The sequence below is a fragment of the Marmota marmota genome, unplaced genomic scaffold (genome assembly GCF_001458135.2).
Source record: "Marmota marmota marmota unplaced genomic scaffold, marMar, whole genome shotgun sequence".
Lineage (NCBI taxonomy): Eukaryota > Metazoa > Chordata > Mammalia > Rodentia > Sciuridae > Marmota > Marmota marmota.
In genome coordinates, this window is record NW_025999897.1 from 281,222 (window position 1) to 304,038 (window position 22,817).

At 48.1% G+C, this 22,817-nt stretch overlaps 1 protein-coding gene and 1 long non-coding RNA gene across 5 annotated transcripts in view; one reads left to right on the forward strand and one right to left on the reverse strand.

The window, feature by feature from the left end:
• Window positions 1-22,817, reverse strand: part of Marchf10 (membrane associated ring-CH-type finger 10) — an 87,518-nt gene that overhangs the window by 2,341 nt on the left and 62,360 nt on the right. The window contains exons 7-10 of the mRNA XM_015504780.2: window positions 19,391-19,557; window positions 16,659-16,768; window positions 6,269-6,382; window positions 1,164-1,206 (exon numbers count right to left, since the gene is read on the reverse strand). Coding sequence (XP_015360266.1) covers window positions 1,164-1,206; window positions 6,269-6,382; window positions 16,659-16,768; window positions 19,391-19,557 — 434 coding nt within the window. The remainder of the gene's footprint in view (window positions 1-1,163; window positions 1,207-6,268; window positions 6,383-16,658; window positions 16,769-19,390; window positions 19,558-22,817) is intronic.
• LOC125615075 overlaps window positions 7-22,817 on the forward strand; it is a 44,358-nt gene continuing 21,547 nt past the window's right edge. For 2 of the 4 annotated variants that reach the window (XR_007345625.1, XR_007345627.1), the window contains exon 1: window positions 7-342. This is a non-coding gene — a long non-coding RNA (uncharacterized LOC125615075). Of the gene's footprint in view, window positions 343-6,402; window positions 6,584-19,970; window positions 20,225-20,993; window positions 21,082-22,817 lie in introns of those variants that run through there. The other 2 variants (XR_007345626.1, XR_007345624.1) reach the window with 2 other exon arrangements.

Genomic DNA, 22,817 nt, shown 5'->3' on the forward strand with positions numbered 1-22,817 from the left:
GGAGGGGGCGCTGGGCCCCGGGCCGGCTCGCGGGACTCCGCGGACGCGCGGGGACTCTGGCTCGGTGGGCTCCTTTTGTGAATGCAAGGAAGGGCCCTCCCCGGCCTGGGGAAACGGTCAGCTCGGCTCCCCGGGACTGCGTGCCCCGAATGACAAATTGGCTCTCTCGGGTCGCAGGCTGGGTCCCACCCTGGGGAGAGCTGAGCTGCCTGGGCGGGTCTTGTGGGGTTATCTAAAACATCCTCGTGGCCAGCCGCATCAGAGTCACTGGGGTCTGTGCCTGAAAGAGACATTGCAGGGCCCCGCCCCATCGCCGGAGGGCCCGGGGGATCTGTGTTTTGGGTAAGTGCCCCGGTGATTCTGATGGCAAAGCCAGCGGAGGAGCCACTGTTCTAAACCTTTCCAGGCAGGTAGTTTTAAGATTTCACACCCAGAGAACCTCCTGGGGATCCAATAGTCACACCCACCTCAATTCACTGCAGTGTTTATTCTCCCTCCTGATAGAGAAGTTCTTCCTGAGTCTGACTTTGAGCCCCCCCTGCTTTAATTAAGCACATTTTCTCCAGTCCAGAATGAAATAAGGAACAGTGAGACTTTTCTGGACATGCTTGGAGATCTCTGCCTTTCAGAGACTTTTCTCAGACGTGTTTGCTTTGTTCTGAATCCAGCAGACCCACTGAATTGGGCCGAATGGTGAGAGAATCCAATCAAGCCCTTGCTTGTTTTGAATGCAGTTCCTTTTGGTAACGGCCAAACAGTCCCCACTTCAGGGTTTGGGAAGAAAAATTCCAGACAGGATCCTGACAGACCCCCCCCCCACACACACACACCTCCAGCTCACCAAGTGCTGGATGCTGGAGAATCCCAGCAAGGAAAAGGAAAAAAAAAAAAAACCTTATCTTCCGCCTGCTGATACCCTCTGCCCCTTTGTTGACCCTTCTCCTTGCTTTCAGGATGAATTAAAATTCTTATCTGCTCTGCATCCAGCATACTTGGACTCGCCTTCCTGTTAGCTGCAGTGACTTTCCCAAGCTTTACAGTGTTATTTTTGCCTCTGGGTGGTGGTCATGACTTCCTTCCATAGGATTACGTTCCACACAGTAACAGAAAAGGAGTAATTTAGCAAACACCCTCAAAATGGCAGGACTGACCCCCAAACCTACTTTCATTTTCTTCCGGTCTGGGTTGTGGGTAATTTCTTGTCAACTAGGAGAAAGAAGACAATGAGAAATGAATTGTTTTTCTAATGCAATTGTGAACAGATGTACAGTTCCCTAATCTCGAGAATGTTCTAGAAACCTCTTACATCACCTTAAAGGGGCACGGAACGGGCAGAGGTACTGAGGGCAGTGTCCATACTCAGCATAGCGAGTCCCATAGCTGCAGCAATAACCTGAGTCACCTTTGCTGTTTCAGGGCTTCTAAATTTGGCGGTGTGGCCAGACTTGCTTCCTTTCAGTGATTGATCTGAATAGCAGAATCCCTCCCTGATGGGCCGAATAGGCTGTGGGGGTGAAGGCTGTACTCACTGGCCACTTGCCTCACCACTGGCTTTTAAACAATCGGTTGTATTATCTGCTCACAGGAAGCAGCAGACCCATCAAGGCCCTGGGCTCTCTCTTTGTTCTGACTTTATGGCATTTTATGCCACAATAAGAAACACTGTTTACTCCGTGGGAGCCCATTGTGCCAGCCTGCAGGGATGTGGGCTCCAAGGCAGAAGGGGCTGGTGCTCTTCCCCTGGAAGAGGAGGGGCTTTGTGACAGGCTGGGGACAAAACAAGGGGTGCTGGACACTGTTACTGGGCAACTGCGTGGCCAGTGTTGAGGCAGCCCTAGTCCCTGTGCCCATGCAGGGGGGGAGGGGCAGGAGAAGGATGGAATTTCATCCAGGGTAATGGGTCCTGGTTACCTGGTAAATTATACACCAGGATCGTGCTGACCTTGGCCTCCATCTTCTGGTTGCCTTCGCCAGGTGAATGTGTCTAGCTAACCAACCCTCACGCTCCACCACAAAAGTTCATCTTGGTGAGCAGGAAGATTTCCTGACTGTGGGCCAAACCTGGGCTTCTCATATTCTGGGTAGATTTGGTCCCTTAGGGTAAGAGTTTCTGGTTTTGTAGAAACTGTGGGAATGGGGAAGGGCCATGAATGGACCAGTGGGATCTGAGGGTTATTTCCACACCCTACCTGCCTCCCAGGCACCATGCTCCCCTCCCCTGCCACCTAGCCTGGCTTTGTCACCATTAACAGAAGACGAAGGGATGTGCTTTCTTCAGAAGACACTGGAATAATCAGATGGAGATGAGACCCAGGCAAGGAGGAAGCCCCAACAGGGGTCTCTAAGGGAGCAGGCCCTGAATACTGGGAGGCTCCATGTGGGTGTGGAAGGGAAAGAGGCTGCTAGGCACTTGTGTATCCTGGCAGTGCTCCTTCCAGGACATCCCAAGTGAGGAAAGGCCAGCCTCCCACTGGGCATGTGCAGAGAATAACATCAGTGCCTTCAGCCTCCCCTCTCCCCATACCCCCCCAAGCCCTTCTCCCATACCCCCCATGTGGCCCTCCAATCCCCTGTGCCATTGCAACAGCTGCCCAGGTGGTCTCTTCCCCCACCATCCTGCCCACCCTCCATGTGGCTCCTGCAGTTATCAAACATCCCTGTCTCCTGGCCTGTCAGTCCCAGGCTGGGAACTGTTCTGTAGCCGCCAGAGCCATACCCAGACTCTTCCTGACAGGCTCTCTGCCCACACCTTGGGCCACTTTCTGCCTGCCCTGGCCACACAACTCCTTGACTTTTATTTGCCTTGGCATATTCCTTGGCACAGAGTACCCTCTCCTTCCTCACCCATTGTCCATCTGCCATCCGTGCAAAGATTTAGTCTATATATTGATCAGTTGACTCGAGCAGTAACAGAAGCAGCATTGCCACCAGGCTCCCAGAGCAGGGCAGACTGCTGGCAGAGGCTGTGACCTGAAGGATTAGAAATAAGGCCTCCCAAACACTGGCTGGTGTCCCTGAAGAGCCTGGCTGGAGACTCTGTCTCAGAGAAAATGTGGAAGGAGGTGGGTGGAGATGACAGCCCTTCACTGCAGCTAACTCTGCTCTGCACTGAGTTCCTCCTCCTCCAGCTCAGTCTTCTATCATGAGCCAGGCACAGTTTGAGGTGTGTTTCTCTGTCTTTAGACGCTGAGTGCCTTATAGGCAAGGAGGGTCTTATCTCTGTATTCTCAGCATCTAATTTAGAACCAGGCATAGAGTAAGTATGCAGAATTAATGAATATACCTTGATATTGGAGTGTTCCTTTACCTAGAGTACTATTCTCTCTAGGAATTTGTATTATCACTTTCTCTAAAAATATGATTCTGGACTCGCTCCCTGGAAGAAGTAGGTTCTGATTCATTGTGCATTAAAAAGTTATTGAGCGCTGGGCACAGTGGTGCATGCCTATAATCCCAATGGCTCAGGAGGCTGAGGCAGGAGGATCATGAGTTCAAAGCCAGCCTCAGCAACTTAGCAAGGCACTAAGCAACTCAGAGAGACCCTGTCTCTAAATTAAAAAAAAAAAAAAAAAGTGCAGGGAATGTGGCACTCAGTGGTTGAGTGCCCCTGGGTTCATTTTTTTTTTTTTTATAACCTATCATGTACCAGGCATTTTCTAAGCACTTCTGTGGGATATAGAAGACATAAGAGACTGTGCCCAAGTGGTCAATGAGACCCCAACCGAAACACACCACTTCTTTCTTTGGCACATTTGTAATCACCCAGTGTTCCTGGAATCCATAGTGTTGTGGACATGGTCAGCAGTCAACTGTGACAAAGCCTGTACTCAGCAAGAGAGACAGGTGTAGAAGTCCTGGCTTTGTCTTCAAATATCTCACATCCTCATTGAGAAGAGAGATGATTAACAGAATTGTTGGATGCCGAGGAAGCCCCAGCCAGAGAGATGCTGTCTTGTCAACTTTACAGCCTCTAGGAATTCGCTGGGCCCCTGGTTCTCTTGCTCAGTTACTCCTTTTCAGTTATTTTATGTCTTTATAAACATGTGAGTCTTGTCTCCCAGCTTGTTCATAAACTCCTCAAAGAAAGGAACGGTTGTGGCATCATGGCTGCCAGCCTTATTCTCTGAGCCCATATTCTCCCCTGGTGCAGGGCAGGGCATGTCAGAGCAGGGAAAGAGCCATCGCTACAATTAACACTCAGGTCACCAGGACTCTTAATGAGATAGTCAAGAAGCCCAATTCTCTGGTTCTGGCAGGTAAAAGAACAGGCAGGAGGGTTTCTCTCCCGGCTTTGTACCTCTCTTTTCCTAAATGTTACCCTTGGATTCTGAGTATCTTCTACAGGAAAATACCAAGGCCAAAATTCAAAAGAGTGTGGTGAATATGACAAAATCCATTGGTTTCTTGCTTCCTTGCGGCTGCCTCCTAATGGGTGGTTCATACCAGTTCTTGCTGGATGACTGAAGGGGGGGTCTGTCTCAGTGTTTCTCAGGTTAACCGTGAGCTGGTGGTGAGAGGGGAGTGCTGCCTGGCTCTTTCTGCTTCTTTATACCCTGGTCCCTCCTTGCTCCTGGGGTAACGAGGGCCTTCCACAGAATGGCTTTAATGGAAGGTTCCTTAGCATCAGTGCTCTTGGGCCTTGGTGTTCATCTGCTGGGTGGTACCATTTGACTTTGTGTTTTGCTTTGGCGCAGTTGGGTGGCTGATGTCCACCACTTTGGCTCACTGATGCAGGGACCGTCCATGACCTATGACAACCCTGGCTGCCTCGAAGCTCAGTGTGCAATAAAAAGTTCATTAAAAAGATGTGGAATCACGAAAATGAGGTTACAGAAATGTTAACAAAGGATCGTTTCCTGCTTCCTGTACTTTCCTTTTCTAAAAAAATGTATTTCTCTGAGGAATTTATGTTACCGTTAAAACCATGGAAGGGTTAAGGAAGGACAGGCCTGGGTCAAAAAGAGGGTGAGATTCCTGAGAAGATATGTTGGCAGAGACCCAGCCTGTTTGCTTACTTGAGAGCTCAGTGTTTAAAGCAGGAACGAATCTAGAATGTGTATGACAGATGGCTTGAATCTGGTATTTTTAATAGGGGTGACTCCCAACAGATCACAGTAGCCCACACCTGAGGTCATGTAAGCCACACCTGGGATCACAGGGCTTGGGTCTCTAGGCATAACTGGTGTGGCAGATGCCTCCTGTCCACTTGAGAAAGAAGGATGAGGAGGAGGAGAGAGGAAGAAAAATAAATAAAGAAAGAAGGAAAAGAAATTAAGGAGGAAGAGAGGCACATGGGATAGATGGGAGAGCACTAAGTTGGCCTCATGGCACTGTCTGTGCCTTGTCCACTGCCACTCTGGCTGACCTTCTTATCATGACCTTCTGACGTGAGCAGAGGTCAGGATCCGAGCTTCAAGGGTTGTCCTGGGAATCCAAAACACTAAGAACACAGCCGCCCCTGGCATGACCTAAGGAAAGGATGGTGCCCCTGGCCTGTCTCCTGCCTGGCCTGGCCACAGACAGCCATTTGATGAAGAGGGCAGGCTCCTGGGACCCAAGGTGCTGACCTGACAATGACTAAGTGTTCTAGGACACTTCAGAGGTCAGCCCGTGGTTGACTTTGCAAAGGCCAAGCCACAGAGTTAGTAGTAGAGCAGGCCTCTCCCTCCATATCACCTGGCCACCTAGAGGACCCTGGGCTTCTTGTTAAAGGAAGGGCGGCCACAGATGACCATGCCTGGTAAATACATGGCCATGCCTCTGATAGAGTCACACCAGCATCTTTATTTCTTGGTATCCTTTCTCCTTCAGCAGGTGCCTGCAGGTACACACACACACACACACACACACACACACGTGCTGGTATAATGTACCCAGGGATCCAAAGCAAATCAGGAAGTGAGGTCCTCTTACAGTCTATGGCTAACCAGATCTCCTGTGGGGAAGAGCCCTCTTTTTCACAGGTCCTCCGTGCTCGGGCAGTGGGCATGCTCACACAGTGCACACCCAGCCCCCACATCATTGCTGGCCTCTATTTTGGGGGACATACTTTCTTATATGATCACTAATGACCACTTAATCACTATATTGTATCACTTTTCATAAAGAGGGTCACTGTAGATACACTTAGCAGCTCTAATCTCGGTCCTGACCAGAGTCCCATATCTTACCAAGTGACCGTGAGGACCTCAACAGACGCACATCTAATAAACACATCCCAGAGTTTTTTAGGCCACAGGAGACAGTGCGGGTTCGGGACCAGACTTACCCTCTCCCTTGAGACCCGGCTGTAATTGAGTCTCATGAGTTCTGCAAACCGCTGCTCATACAGGTGAAGCAGCAGCACCAGGTATAAGCCTGAATTCATCAGCTCATTTTGTGCCTAAATATGGAAAAGGAAGCTCGTCAGATCCGTCTACAAGGTATTCATGATCTCAATGGGGGCGGGGGGGGGAGGAGCAAGACCTAGAGCTGACAAGAAGTGTGACTAGAGCCCAAGTTTCAAAGCAAGGACCACCCTTGGGGAGCAGGGGACGGAGCCGGAGGCAGCCGGGGTGGAGTTCTGTACTACTTCATGGACGAGGTACTGAGAAAGCTCCATTTGGCAGGCTCCATCCCACCCCATAGATACAAGCCGAGCAGTCATGAGCGCAAAGCTTTGTGTCTGGAGTTGTGGGGAGCAGAGGGCAGGAGGTCTCAGAGCTCCCTGCTGGGAGCTGGTCACCTGATGCGGAGGAGAGAGCCTCAGTCACAAACAGCTCTGATAGCAGCCACCTGTGCCTGGTGTCACAATGGAGATGAAAGGAGGAAGAGAGACTGGTGACTGTGAGCTGGGGGAGGGCTTCTTGGAGAAGGTGGCCTTTGACAGTCCTTAAAGGACAAGTGCCGAGGGGGGCTGTTAGGCCTTCTGGACAGAGACCCTGAAGGCCAGCAGAGGAGCGTGTGGTGAGCGAAATTCCCTCCTGTGTAGTGTGGCTGGAGCACATGGGGTGGGCGTCTGCTTTGAAATTAAAAAAAAAAAATTTTTTTTGGCACAGGCTGGGAGATGGTGAGGTGTGGACCACACTGGGCAGACGTGAGCAGTGTGGACATGATGCTGCGTGTGGGGGAACTGCTGGTGTCTTTGAGCACAGGAGTAAACAGGACGAGATGTGTCTTAGAAGTGCCAACTTCACTGCGGGACAATCTGGGACACAGATGCCTCTGGGAAGCTTGGTTTTCCTAGATCCTCTTTTGCCCAGAGAAAGAGCCCCACACCTCAGTTCTGTTCATCTCTCCCTTTACAATCAGGTTGTCTATTTTTTTTGCCATGCTAGGGATTGAACTCAGGGCCTTGCACTTGCCACCAAGTGGCATCCCTGGCCACGGTCCCCTTCCGCCAGCTGCTTACCTAATCCCCAGGTGTGTCCAGGCAGGATCTTAGGTAGCATTGGGGACCTCACCTCAGGGCCTTTGCTTGAGCTTTCTTTCGTCGGTCGCTTTCATGTGTCTATTTTGATGCCACTCTCCTGCCTGGCCATGTCTAGAACTTCCTTACACAGCTGTTGCAAATGTCACCTCCTGTGGAAGCTTTCCTGATGAACTTCATTTGTTCCTTTACTCCCTGACTCGTAAACATGTGTCTTTATTCTGGATACCACATCTTGCACTTGTTATTTATTTATTCACTTACTTTGGTCCTGGGATGGAATCCAAGGCCCTGGGCCTATTACACAGTGCTCTACCACGAGCCATGCCCCTTGCCCATTTCTGCTTTTTCCCTGGAGCTTGAAGCAGGTGCTGCCTAGCAAGGTGGAGCCATTAGGCCACAGCGCCCCTGTCCTTGGACCTTCCCCTCGGATAAATCAGTGGGTCAGTAAGGGAGGATTCCTACTTTGGGAGGAAATGAGGGGAAGGTCCTTTAATCCCTCATCATCCTTATGCCAAGTCCCATGAGTCGGGGGTCTCTGGATGGGCCAGGCTGAGTTCAGGACGTCGCCCAGTCCTGGAGGGCTAAAGTGCCCCACAGGGAGCCAGCCCTTCACGTCACCCTTCAGAACTGTGACTCTGGGTGCGTAGGGTAGCACAGTGTGGACTTGACACATGACCACTGCAGGGTGCCTCCTTCCTGTCACAGCCAGGCCCATCTTCCTGTTCCTATTAGATCAAGGGCGGCTCAGGAAGTTGGGGCAGAACACACCTCTTCCAGGACCAAACAGCGGCCAGAAAAGGTGCGGAAGTTGAGCAAGGATCGATGTGCTCTTCCTTCTGAATCAGGCCAACTCCGGATCTTGGTGCCAACTGGCCTCAAGGTCACTGCCCAAGGCTTCTCCAGCATCCTATGGGCCCGTCTTAAAAGGCTCAAGCCAGCCTGTCCTTAGCAGTTAGACTTCTATTTTTAGCCTTGGTTGTTTTCTGGGCTCTGTTGACCTTGGCCTTGAGTAGGCAGACAGCAAATTGCTTGTTTTCACTTTTCTGTTTCCCATGCCTCCTCCCACCTTCCCTAAGAGCAGGTACCTGCTGCCTCCTTTCAGGATGGTCTCCAAAGCCACCTCCTCTGGGAAGCCTTCCTGCCAGGCCTTTCAGCTCCTTTACCTTGTCCCCTGCTGGCTCTCCTGGCCCTGGCCTCCTGTGAGGGAATGAGGGCTTTCTGTCCAGCCCTGTCTTTGCCAGGGAGCCCTCTGCGTAGAGACACACTGATGCATAATGGCAAATCAATCAGCTAGAAAATGGCTTGGAACTATCAGGTTTGTCAAAGCATTCAGGGAGATCATTTACTTTTTATGACTCAATAAGGCCTGCAGGCATGCAGATGGGAAAATATCCACTAATGTTTTCTGCAGATAATTTGAAAAGTCACTTCTAGCAGATTGTGTCTCTTCTCTATTCTGTGGGAGGGAACCTGTCGGGTGGTGCCATAAATCTCGCGGCTCCTCTTTACGTGAGCCCTTTGCAGAGCTTGCGATGCTGACACGGCTCGGCCGGCCAATTGGAGCTGGCTTGGTAGGCAACCCAGAGGCATCCTTTCCACTCCCAAGCCACAAGTGGGAGGGACCTGTTGACTGAGAGCTCGGTGGCATTCAATCAGCAAATGAAATAGATTTTGGAACGTAATTTATTGGAACTACTCCTGATCCACTCTCCACTTGACCCAATCACATCGCGCTCTGGTTCCCACGTGGCCTTCCCTTTGTCACCAGCCTGAAGCGTCTGGGAGTGGCAGGAGGGGGTGGGGACATGGGGAAAGGAGAAGGCAGTTGAAGCCATGGACGCAAGCTCTGGACAGCAAGGCCCACCAAGCAGCTGATTTTCTTTCTTTTCTTCTCTTCCCACCCTTCATTTTCTTTACCCTCCGTTTGGCCAACAGGCTTGCTACCCAGGGGAACTTTCAGTGCCCAGGCAGTGCCCTCGAAGAGCCTGACAGCCTGGCTGGACATTTTGTCAAATCTCCAAATATGTTCTGGAGATGCTCCCAGGTCTAAGGGTGATTAGGTGCCTGCATGTGTCCGAGGACATCTGTCTTTGACTGAGATGGAGCAAGGCCAGGCCTGTGCTTCAAAACAACCACAGCTGGAGGCCCTTGAGACCCTCCTGTGCCGCAGAACAGAGGCAGCGGGGAGCTCATCTCCAGGGCCCAGCGGACAAGGCCCCGACAGTGCTGCCGGGCAGGTGGGCAGCCTGACGTCACCAAACACTGTGATGCAGGGCAAAGAGTTTTAACTGTGTGAGGCCAGAGTGACTCCACTTATAAGGGGGGACAGTAACCTCTGCCCATTTGCCCTAGGCATTATGTAAATTGAGCTGACACAGGTGGTTGGGGCATTTTACAAAACAAAATATCCCCCAGAGGCAAGAATTCAACATAGGCTTCCCAGGCACGTGGTCTGGGATTGAGGTGTGTGAGGGTGGGGCCCATATCTTGTTGTCACCTCTACTCACAGTGCCTGGTACGTAGCGTGTGCTCAATAAATACATATGTGGATGGAACGATGGGAGCAAAACCTAGATTTTGCAGGTCCCTTGTTCTGACCCTCCCCTATTGTGTTTATTGCTACTGTGGACTTTCTCATTAGGAAGAAGTGACTGGGTTGGCTTTGGACTGCCCAGTATCTGCAGCCCCATGTTTGACATATAGTAGGTGTTCAATAAATGCCATTTATTTATTTATTGTAGTATTGGGAACTGAACCCAGAGGTACTTAGTGGTAAAGTCACACTCCCAGCCCTTTCTATTTTTTATTTTGAGATCCCGATCTCACTTAAGTTGCCCAGGCTGACCCCAGACTTGCAATCCTCCTGCCATGGCTTCCCAAATATCTGGGATTACAGTGAGCACCATTATGTGGGGCTTCAATAAGTGTTTTAAAAGTTGGCTAAAGTCTCATGTTATGTGTATTTTGGCACAATTTAAAAAATTGATACTTGGCCCCATGCCACGTCAATCAAATCAGAATCTTGGGTTGAGCCTGGGCAGTGGCATTTTAATAAGGGGGAAAAAAAAAAAAGACCTGCAGCTAACAGTTAAAAGCTGTTATCTGGGGAGGTGAACTATGGGAGATTTTTGCATGATTATTATAATCAAAAGCAAAAGAAAACATTTAAATGGGAAATGCATAAGATAAAAGAAGCTCGTGGGCTACTTAGTTGAGGTCAAGGGAGAGCCAGGCTGGGCTGAAGCCAGTGGACCTGTTCTGGCTTTGGTTTTGTCCCTATCTTTGTATAGCTAGGTTTGGCACCAGTTACCCCACTTCTCCGGAAGGGAACCTCTTTTCCAAGGAGTGACCAGCACGGAGGGTGGCTGAGAGGCCTGCAGGAGCCATGGCCTGGATGGGAAAAGGAACCAGGCCCTCAGAGGCACAGGAACATGGGGACACAGATCAATCCACGGCCCCCTGGGGGCCACCCCCGCAGGGCTGGTCCCGTCAGAGGGCCTGCCATTTCTGAGCTCATTTCTGAGGCACAGGCCGAGGTCCGTGGCTCCGTGGGTAGCTGTGTGTTAGACCACAGTCCTGGTCCAGGTGGAGGGTTCTGGACTCTTCTGAGTTGCACTTCGCTTGTGTCTCAAGTTTAGCTCCGACCTGTAGCAAACAGACGCTGTTACCTTCACAACAGGCCACGGGAAGGAACAGGCACAACTGCTGTGAAAGTGTGAGCCCTGCCGTCCTCCGCAGGGTGGGTCTGCAGCACCTTCCCACCGTGATCATAATGGAGGGCGTTTCCAGAAGGCTTTGATGACCTGTCAAGTTCTCACCCAAACTGGTTTTAAAAGCTTTTCTGCTTCCACGTGGAGTAATGACCGTGCTGGACGTTTTCCACTCTCCCCTCCAGAGCCACTTTCCAGCCAGCACTGTGGCCTGCAGGCTGACCCCGTGGACTGCATGGCTGGGCTCCCTCGCCCTCTGGTTTCCCACTGGGTTTGGCCAGTGGGTTCGGCTGGCAGGAGACCAGGGGGCGGAGGAGCGAGGGCCCGGGGTGTTTTCTCCTCCTGTTCCCTCGCTGTGGGCAGTGGTCTGGCCGCCACCGCTCTCCTCTACTGGACAGCCATCCTGGCCCTGGTAAGCACCCCTCCTCACTTCAGGCCCGGTGGCCTCACGGCTGGTCCTTGTCCCCATTTTTGCCCTTTGTTCAGCTCTCATCACTCAACGCCTTTGAGTGTGCCTGCGTCCCCTCCCTGCCCAGACCCCGCAAAGACAGTTGCTTTCAGATCTTTCTAGAATCTCCACTTGGGGGAAACAGTGAGCTGGAGGGCCTGGGCATGACCCCTGTGTGGGCCAGTAGGTTTGGATTGTTCCATGATGGAGATGGATTCTACTTTAGTCCTTTGTGCCAAAGAAGTTGGGTGTCTCTGTGGCTTTGAGTGGTGGTTCCCATTCCCTTCGAGCCTTCTCTGTGCGGGCACTGCGTCATTCTGTTAGGAGCTCAAGTCTTTTCTTACATCCATCCCTGCAAGGTAGGAATTATCTCCCATTCCCCACAGATGGGCTGGAGAGCTGAGGCCCAGGGAACGGACATAGCTTCCCCAAGTTCACCCAGCACCTTTAGGGAAGGGAATAGGATTCAGGTTCCGATCTTAGTCAGAGCTGGCGAGCTTTTCAGCAGGACAGGCTTCCTCAGGCTACATGGGAGTGCAAACATTTTTAAGACAACTGGAGAATTTTTCTATTATTGGGTCAATCCTACAAAGATCACTGGTAAGCCAAGGTGGCATGGTAGCAGCAGTTTGGCAGGAAGAACAACGTGAAATGCTTGGGACCCAAAGAGGTCTTTACTAGACAAGGCATTCCCGGGCTACACGGGGTCTGTGATGTCTAGAGAGCATCCTAATAGTGTCCTGGGGGACCAGCCTTACCTGGGCATATCCTCCTTCTCAGGTAGTTCGTGGGGCTTACTTTCTGGAATGATCTACTTTTTGAGAAGAGCCTGTCTACACTCTGGCTGGCGCTCAGCACGCCTGGTTCCTTTCAGTGTTCTGACTCAACATTCCAAAGTGTGAGTTACTTTGCTTCTCGTGTCAGACCTTCATGTTTGGGGTTAGGAGTGATTGGGAGAGTCTCAGGCCTCAAAATGCTGAATGTATTTTTCAAGAAATTCTTTCTCCTTCCTCCCCGCCTCTGTCCCTCTGATCCTTCCTTCCTTCCCCCCCTTTTTCTTTCTGTTCTTCTTTCTCTAAACTTCTGAGGCCCAGTCTTTGCAACGCTGATGTAGCATGACTTATTAAGAGCTTCCAATATCCTTTATTCTTATCAGAATTGTGTTCCTTTGTCTAGCACCTTAGGGTTTAAAAAAAGAAACTGTAGAATTGCCCAGACTCATGCACACTATTTTGATTCAGCTGTCAAAATGTTTGCAGAGGAAGGTCTGGAAGCAGGCTAATAATCTAAAAGCTGAAGTGAGTCCCTCTGAGGGGTGACATTCTGGTTGTTAACAATGGTTTTATAGTTTTAAAATCATGTGCGTTACAGTCATGATTGTTAGTACTTTTTTGGAATCGTGTTATAAGGGGGGCAGTTTTAAGTTATAATGGTAATAGAGGGCTATATTTATTAGATAAATGTTATTGATGGTTATTATGTGCAAGGCACCTTCTGGATCAGAACCATCCAGTACAATACAATGTGAGGCACCAATGCAAACCACATAGGTAATCTGAAAAATTAGAGTAACCACATTAAACAAGTAAAAGGAAATCAGTGAAATTAATGTTAGCCATGTATTTTATTAACTTAATATATCCAAAATATCATTTCAGTGTATAATTGCAGCTGTGTGTTCCTTAACTTTGGGGATGCATTCTGAGAAATATGTTTGTAGACAATTTTATTGCTGTGTGATGGTCGCAGAGTGGTGTACACAAGCCTAGATGGTACAGCATGCACAGCTGGGCTACGTGGTACGCACCGTCACCATATGCTGTTCATCACTGAAAGATCATTAGGAAGCACGTGACTGTAATCTACAGTTATCTGTGATATTTTACATCCTTTTGGGGTATTAAGTCTTTGAAAAAGTTTTTATTTCTACTTCAATTTTATTTCAAATTTTATTTTATTTTAAAATTTGTTCTAATTGGTTACTCATGACAGTGGAATGCATTTTGACATATTGTGCACAAATAGAGCACAACTTCTCCTTCCTCTGCCTGAACATGGTGCAAAGTCACACCTGTAGTGTAATCACACACACACACACACACACACACACACACACACATATATATATATATATATATATGGTGATAATGTCTACTTTAATTTTGAAGGATAGTTTTGCAGGGTATAGAATTACCGCTTGTCCAGCAGGTAAACATCATCCCAGGATAAGCAACCTATGAATTCGAGGTTGGTCAATGTTTTAAATATTTTGCTCTACTTACTTGTTTTCTGGGAAGTTGGATATGAATCTTAACTTTGCTTTATACAGGGGAGGTAGTTTTTCTTCTTAGCTTCTTGCAGGATTTTTTTTCTTTCTCTTTGATTTTTTTCCATCTTAAATATGATAAATCACAATTTATTTATTTATTTATTCACAATTATCCTGCTTGGTGTTCTCTAAGACTCTTGGAGTTCTGGTTTGGTGTCTTTTTTTTTTAAAGTTATTGGTAGACCTTTATTTATTTATTCATTATTTATTCATACGTGGTGCTGAGAATCGAACCCAGTGCCTCACACATGCCAGGCAAGTGTGCTACTGCTGAGCCCCAGCCCCAGCCCCAGCCCCTGGTTTGATGTCTTGACATTAAGGTGGGAGAAATTCTTAGTTGCTCTTACTTCAGTGATATAATCTATTCCTTTCTCTCTTCTTTTTTGGTATTTCCATTATACATATGTTATCCTACTGTGGTTTGGAGGTAGATTATCCCCAAAAAGTCCATGTGGTCCCCAAGGTGATGCTACTGAGAGGAGATGGAACTTTTAAGAGGTGGGGCCTGGTGAGAGATTCTTTGGTCATCGGGGATCTTCTCTTGAAGGAGACTGTGGGACCCTTGGCTCTTTCTATTTTTTTTGTTTCTTGGTTATGAGGTGAGTAGTTTGCTCCATCAGGTGCTCCTTGCCATTGCCATCCAGCACACTTACCAGAGGCCCAGACCAGTGGGTCCACCCTGTCTTGGTCTGGGACCTTCAAAACTATGAGCCAGAATAAGTATTTTTTCTTTATAAGTTAATTATCTCAGGTATTTTGTTATAGTGATGTCAAGCAGACTAAAACATATAACTTTTGTACAATCTGGCGCATACAGACATGGCTACTGCTCCCTCCCACGGCCGGAAGTGTGAAGGGATTTTTTTTTTCTGATATTCACTGCAAGAACCTGATTAAGCTCCTGGAGATAAAACTCACAAAAAGTGTGGGGACACCCTGATGACTGGTTTTCCTTGGAGTTTCTGACTCTCAGACTGTCCACACTGCATCCGGCATTCACTAATTACAGTTCAGGTCTCTGTGTCCAGCACTGTTCCCACACAGGCTTCTGCTTGTGAGCTTCTGCTCTGGTAAGTTGTGATTCTCTCTCCAATTTTAGGGACAGTGGTTTGTCCTGTGATCTCATTTTTCTTATGTATCTAAGAAGAGTTGTTGATTTTCCAGTTTGTTCAGCTTTTCCTGTCGTCAGGACAGAGTGGTGACTCCTAAGCTTCTTATATCACGCAAAGTCTTTGAGGTGCGATGTGTGCTGTATTCAGTTAGGGTCTCAGTGTTGCCCCTGAGGATTCACATGTTGAGATCTAGCCCTCAGTGCTGTGGTTTGGATGTGTAAAAGGCTTGCACGGTTGGCAGGTAATAGAACCTTCAGGAGTTAGGTGGGGCCTCGTGGGAGCTCCTCAGGTCACTGGGAGCATCGAAGAGAATTGTGGGACATTAGTGTCATCCTCTTTTCCCCTCTGCTTCCTGGCTCATGAGGTGAACAGTTTGCTTCACCACATGCTCTTTTCATGTTGTGCTAGAGGCTCAAAGCAATAAGCCACTCAATCTTAAGCTGGAACCTCCAGAACCACATGCCAAAATAGACCTTTTCTCTCTGTAAGTTAATTGCCTCAGGTATTTCATTATCGTGACGGAAAGTTAACTGATACACTGTGAAGCATTAAGAAGATGGACATTTAATCTGACTATATGCTTATGGGTGTGGCCTTTGGGAGGGCATTAGGATTAGACAAGATTGCCTAGATGAAGTCCCCATGATTGAATCCTGTTGGCTTTATAAGAGTAAGAGAGTGCTTCCTGTTACATGATGCAATGTTCTGTGTCAGGGATCTGCCAGCAAGGCCATCACCAGATATGGGCCCTTGAACAGTGAGCTAAATAAACCTCTATTCTTTGTTCCCACATGGAAGGGCCATGGCATGCATGGCCTATTTTTTTTTTTAAAGTGGTCTAGCCTTGGGCATTTTGTTACAATGTTGAAAAATGTACTAATACAATATACATTTAATATAAAACAACATAATATTTTATATTTTTTGTTACTCTTTGAAATTTGGTGTGTATTTAGCACTTACAAGCATATGTTACAACCACTTTCTCATTAGCCACATGTGGCTTGTGGCTTCTGTATTGGAGAGTGTAGTTCTAAATGGGAGGTTGCTTGCTTGAGAACTGGGTGATGATTTTCTTGGGTATAAATTGCCTTCCCACCTGAGGTTAACTTTTGCAGTATTCAAAACACAATCCAAATGCCCCAGAAGTGTTTTCTCCACTCATCCTATTCCCCAAAAGCACACAGTGAGCATTTACTCCGTGCTTAGTAACCTTAGGCGGAGCAGTTCCTTATTGTCCACAGTTACTTGGTATTTAACTGGGGACCATTTCCTCCAACATCCTGATTTTTTTTTTTCCTTTCTTTTGTTGCTATTAAACTTAAATGACTTCAGCAGATTTGAGCGTGGGGCTTGCCCAGACGTTTTGCTCTTCCTGTGGGTCCACTTGGTCACTAGAGCTGATAGCTTCCTACTTTTGTCCCTGACAGCAGGTGGACATCAACCCAGGATGACCAACACCTCCCAACTCTCCAACGTTCACATGTAGTGACAGACCCTTCTCAGAGAAGTGAGCCAAAGGGACATTCTCAGACTCATGTCACACACAGGCCTTCTACATTCCTTAGATCGGGGAAAGCGGGTCTCTCCCCCTCCTGCACCCCTAACCTGCTGTAGTCTGTGGAGGTAGCGTGGGTGCGTTTCTTACCCGGGATTGCTGATGCTTCTGGTAGAATTCCGTCAGGTTTAAGTCATCCAGGTTGATCAGCAGGCCTTGCTTACACACCTCACAGGTCTTCAAAGCACCCAGATCTGCTCCTTGAATTAGATAAAGAACTCTATGTAAGAGAGTAGATCTTAAGTGTTCTTAACATGCACGCGCGCATGCACGCACACACGTGATCAATTATCTGTCATTCAACCCTGGGTTGGTTTGTGTTGAAAATTTAGACAGCTGATATTTTGAGTTTCAACTTCTGCATGTTATAAATTCTGAGCTTCGGTGACCTTCGTTTAAAGTCAGTCATCTTCTCTAGAAAATGACCTTGAATCTGAGATCTGAAAAATTCCCTTTGTAATCATTTATTATGCAAGCTTCATGTAGGTGAAATTCCCATGGCTTTTAAATAACAGGTCTTGTTTCTATTTAAATATAAACATAATGGCTCATAAAATTGGAATTGCTACATGGAAGCTAAGAGCCAGGTAAATAAATCAGTGAGGCCCAAATAGATGGCTGAAGCTAGTTGATGGCTTAAAAATCTACCTTTACTGGCACACAGGTGAAAATCCCAACTGAGAAAAGCGAGGGAGTGAGGGGCCATATGTGGGTATTAGTTAAAAGGAGCATCTGGGCCCATCACCAAAGCCTGAGCTCAGCCTCATTTGGAAAAAGAAGAAACATGAGAAGGCTCCTGAATGTCTGTTTTTATAAAAGCATGCAATTTGGGCTGGGTGTGGTGATGCTAGGTTTGTAATCCCAGCAGCTCGGGAGGCTGAGGCAGGAGGATTGCAAGTTCAAAGCCAGCCTCAGCAACTTAGTGAGGCCCTAAGCAATTCAGTGAGACCCTGTCTCTAGACAAAATATAAAAAGGGGCTGGGGATGTGGCTCAGTGGTTAAGCACCCCTGGATGTAATCCCCAGTATCAAAAAAAAAAAAAAAAAAGAAAGAAAAAGGAAAAAAAAAAAAGCCATGAGCATCCCCCAAGCATAGCTGCTGCATTTAGACCGATGATTTACCAGTGTTTATTTTATGCATCAAAAAGCAGAGGACTTACTGGTTATCTGCATGTGTTTACTAATTAGGGCTTGTACAGGTTTATACCCCAGTTCTATTTCCCCACTGGGGATATAAAGAAATAGTAAATAATAGAGACTTTTAAAGGGTAAGGATGCACAGTAATCCCTTATCTCCATTTTGTTTGCTTGATTTTTCTTTTTTAGCACCATTCAGTGATGCTCTTGGCTACAGAACATCCCATGTGTCTTCCAACCTAATCCTGCTGAACATACTCATACGAGCATCGGCATTTACGAGCATTTAAGATCATTTTCATAACACATTTCATGGGTCTTTTTTCCCCCTCTCCCTGTGATAGATGTTTAATTGGCTTAAATTTCTAGTAAGATAAAGCATTGTTTGGCCGAGTCATTAGCAACCGAAATCCACTTTTTTTTTTTTTTTTTTTTTTTTGCTCTGGACTGAATTCTTTGCTTGCTGCGTGGACATGCGTTTAAGCATCTTGGGAGTGGGCCTGTGTTTCTCATGCGAGGAGGAGAGGCACACATGGAAACAGAGCTGCAGGAAAGAGGCAGTTACTATGATTATCCTGGGTGTTCGCTCTCTAGTTAAATGGTGTGCTGTCCTTGGTGAGGGAGCATGGCAACAGGCCTGGGGCCAGAGCAGAGTGCTAGGTCTCCTCAGTAGCCTGAAATAGTGATCAGAACATGGAAGCAGAGAGCAAAGGGATCTGGCTGTGGAGTAAAGTTTTCAGAGAGGTGAGGGTGAAAGAGCATCTGTTTTCTAATTGAGTTGCTTGCATTGATGCATTGATGAGTCCTTTTGTTTTTTATTTTTTCTTCTTGGTCATTCTTAAAGCCATTTTTAAAGAAACCCATTCTCTGCCAAGAAAAGTAAATCTACTGATGAGGACTGAGATTATAGACCCTCCCCGGAGTCAAGAGAGGGCTTCAAACTGGATGCGGTGGTGCACTCCTGTAATCCCAGGGGCTCTGGGCGCTGAGGCAGGAGGATTGAGAGTTCAAAGCCAGCCTCAGCAATGGTGAGGCGCTAAGCAACTCAGCGAGACCCTGTCTCTAAATAAAATACAAAATAGGGCTGGGGATGTGGCTCAGTGGTCGAGTGCCCCTGAGTTCAATCCCGGCACACACACACCCCTACCCCTCAAAAAACCGAGAGGGCTTCTTACCTCGTTATAAGATCAGACTGACAAAGGCAGCACATGGAGCTCTCTTTATCTGCTATGTTTCTAGAAAATCAGATCAACTCTCTCTCCTTACCCCTGTGGCCAACAGGCAGCTTTGCCTGGTATCTTAGGTGACACCCATCCTCCTTCCCCAAATAAAAGCGTGTGTGTTTGGGGGTCTCTCTTGGGGGACTTTCCGAATTATTGTTGCACACAGCGTCCACTGGTGGACACCGCCACCTTATGCTTGCTGAGCTTCAACCCCTGACCTGATTCTTCTGTCTCCCTCCTCTGGGGAGGCGATCTTAGCATCTCTGCTCAGGTCTCAAGCAGGAGAAGGATTTGGTAAGCAAGTGTTTCCAGGATTCTTCCCTCCCGTAATTTGAAGGCAGCATTTATGAGCAAGAATCCTGGGCCTGGCCATGCTTCCCGGAGAGTGAGCCGTGGGCAAGGCTCCGAGGCCTGCGCGGGGGTGGCTCGGGTTAATTGTATGGGGGCGTCCTCCCCCACCTACCTGAGGTTATTTTCACCTTCAGCCACTTCTTCAGGCACTCCTGGTGGACAAACCGCAGGCTTCCCACACAGCCGCAGGGCTCCAGGAGGGGGTTGGTGGGGGAACCCCCGGCTATCTGACAGATGCGACACAAGTCTGCCTCCTCCTCGGAGTCCTCCTCCAGGAGACTAAATGGAAAACACGGCCTCGTGACCAAGAGTCTCCACATTTGCAGTTTCTACAGATACCAGTTCCCAGGGCATTCAGGGGGGAAGGAAGAAGGAACAATTGCCACACATCCTGCCTGCCTGCTCCTGGGGCTCACCCTTGGTCACCCTGGGGCTCATTCCTCTGGACGGGGTTATGCATAATCCATGCACAAGTTCTTTTTTTTTTTAGAGAGAGTGAAAGAGAGAGAGAGAGAGAGAGAGAGAGAGAATTTTTAATATTTTATTTTTTTTAGTTTTCGGTGGACACAACATCTTTGTTTGTATGTGGTGCTGAGGATCAAACCAGGGCCACATGCATGCCAGGCAAGCGCGCTACCACTTGAGCCACATCCCCAGCCCCGCACAAGTTCTTATATTAGGTTTCTTTGTAGTTCTTGAGATTTGTGAGCCCACGGGACCAGCATGGCCAGCACAACCAAGAAGCCAGGGTGAGGCTGGGGTGTGCTCAGTGGTACAGCCTTGCCCCGCATGCCTAAGGCCCCAGATTCCACCCCAGCAGGCAAAACCAAACACCAAAACCAGGAACAAAAACAAAGGAAAGGCCTCAAGAGGGAAGTGCAAATCCAGGAGCCCCTCCCTGCCTCAGTAGCTGTGAGGAGGCTCTGGTGCCCAACATCACGTACAGGTGTGTAAACTTGTGGGATTCATGCTCAGGGCTTCCGGGCTTGAGGCTGCCTCTGAAATGATGAAGTCATGTGACCTTGGGATGAATTCCTAATTTCCCCAGCATCCCGTTTCCTGTTCTGTAATAGGGGTGAGGGTAGCACTAGTGCAGCCGGCTTGGCAGGGTTGGGCAGGCTGGGTGCCTGGTGACGGGGACATTGAACTTCAGGTGCGTCCAGTGCCTGGCAAAACATTTGTGGCCAGAGGTGTTGTGCTCAATAGGTGTTGGTTCAGAGAAGTGATGAACCCACAGACCTGGACGTGAGCTCACCAATAACAACTCTTGCCAGCAAGTGAGTCCACATTTCAGAATGTAAGCTGCTGGTGTTTGATAAGATAGAATCAATGGAAATGCAAGCAAAGATATTCGGGCCCCGGAATCTGAATAGTCTGATGGTCACTCAGGTCTGAAGACCACCGATCTAAGGAGTAGGATCAAGGGCTCTGTGTTTAATTTTTGTGGGGAGGAGGTGGTACTGGGGATTGACTCAAGTGCTTAACCACCGAGCTATATGCCCAGCCCTTTTTATTTTTTCAATATTAAATTTTAAGTCAAGGTTTCACAGAATTGCTCAGGCTAGCCTCCAACTTGTGATCCTCCTACTTTAGCCTCCGGAGTTCCTGGGATTACAGGGGTGCACCACTGCATTTGGCTCTGTGATTAATTTTTTTGTATGTATATAGTTTATAAATGCCTGACTCCTAATGTAAGCTCTCCCATCTTCCCAAAGGTGTAGTGGGAATCCATGGGCTACTACATTTTGAGAAAAATACATACGTTCACAAAAGTGAAGAAGAGAGAGAGAGAAAGAAAAAGAGGTCAGTCATGAAGTCATCACCCCAAAGTGATTGCACACTAATAGTTTGGGGCACTCCCTTCTGTTCGGGGCACACTGTTATTTAGAGAGTTGAGCTTGTTCTTAGGGACAGCAGGCAAAGGACTCCCATGGATCTCCCTTCCCACCCGAATCTCTTAAAAAGATAATTACACAGAACGAATCCACCACAGTGCCGGAAGACCAGCGGGCCAGAAATATTGAAGAATCCTAGGACAATAGATGCAGAGGTGAGGACACTGACCAGACCTGCTTGCAGTAGAAAACTGTGGAGAAGAGCTGACCCAGACAGTCCCCAGCTTGGGGTGCACAAGTTCACGGGCAGGGCAGTTATGAGGGTAACTAGCTCAAGACCTGCTTCAGCACAGAGGGCCGGGTCCTCTGGGCAGCCCAGCAACAGTGCCTGTGCCTGGGCACTCCCGGAGCTGAGTGCTATAGAAAGGGAACTCTCATAAAGCCCTGAGTTTACAGACAAGTTCATGAGCAATCCCGGTCACACAAAGCCTTCCAATCAGGGAAGAGGGCTGCTGAGGAAGCAAGGCACAGCCGCGGGACAACCGAGTTGGCTGCCTCCATGCTGAACCAGCCACTCCTTCCTTCATGGACTGCAGGGATCACCTGTCACATGTGGACCCCAGCAGCACGGAGGAGAGGAGACAAGAAAGAAGAGCCTGCTGACCCTGCAAGAAATGAATGGGTCAGCTAACGGGGGAGTTAGTTCTCAGGAGGATTCCACTGCTCTGGGAAAGGACCAATGAGAGATAAGAAGAATTTCTGAGGAATTAAAAAAATATATATGATTAACAAAATGAAATTCCAGGTGTAGCGATATTGATAGACAAAATGTAACTCAGCTAAAAGTGTAAAGGTAATATTGACCAATCCACCAAGAAAATATGAGCCTTAATGTGCTAAATAAAAGCCAAATTCTTATAAAGATAAAGGAGGATGGGTGAATCTAAATCATATGGGAAGGTTTTAATAAATAACGTTCAGAAATTGACAAATTCAAAAGAACATAATTGAGTAGGAAGATTTTTTTTTGTACCAGGGATGGAACCCAGGGTTGCTCGGTCAATCACTGAGCCATACCCCAGCCCTTTTTATTTTTTATTTTGAGACAGGGTCTTGCTAAGTTGCTGACAGAAGTAGGAAGAATTTTTGGGGGGAGTGATATCGGGATTGAACTAAGGGACCCTTAACCACTGAGCCAAATCCCCAGCCTTTTCTTGTATTTTATTTAGAGACAGGGGCTCGCTGAGTTATTTAGTGCCTCACCATGGCTGAGGCTGGCTTTGAACTCCTGATCCTCCTGCCTCAGCCTCCCAAACTGCTGGGATTACAGGCGTGCGCCACCATGCCCAGCAGGAAGAAGGAAGAATTTTGATGGCAAACTTTTCAAACTGTATTTTACATGTACGTACAGACCATGAGAGAACAGAGGATATGCAACATTCCCTAATGCCATGGCATATTTGTAGATGTTGAATATGTATTGGGGCACAAAAACTGCAGATCACAATGCAATTAAATTAGGATGGATGCTGGGTGCGGTGGTGCACACCTATAATCCCAGCAGCTCAGGAGGCTGAGGCAGAAGGATCGAGAGTTCAAAGCCAGCCCCAGCAAAAATCGAGGCACTAAGCAACTCAGTGAGACCCTGTCTCTAAATAAAATACAAAATAGGGCTGGGGATGTGGCTCAGTGGTTGAGTGCTCC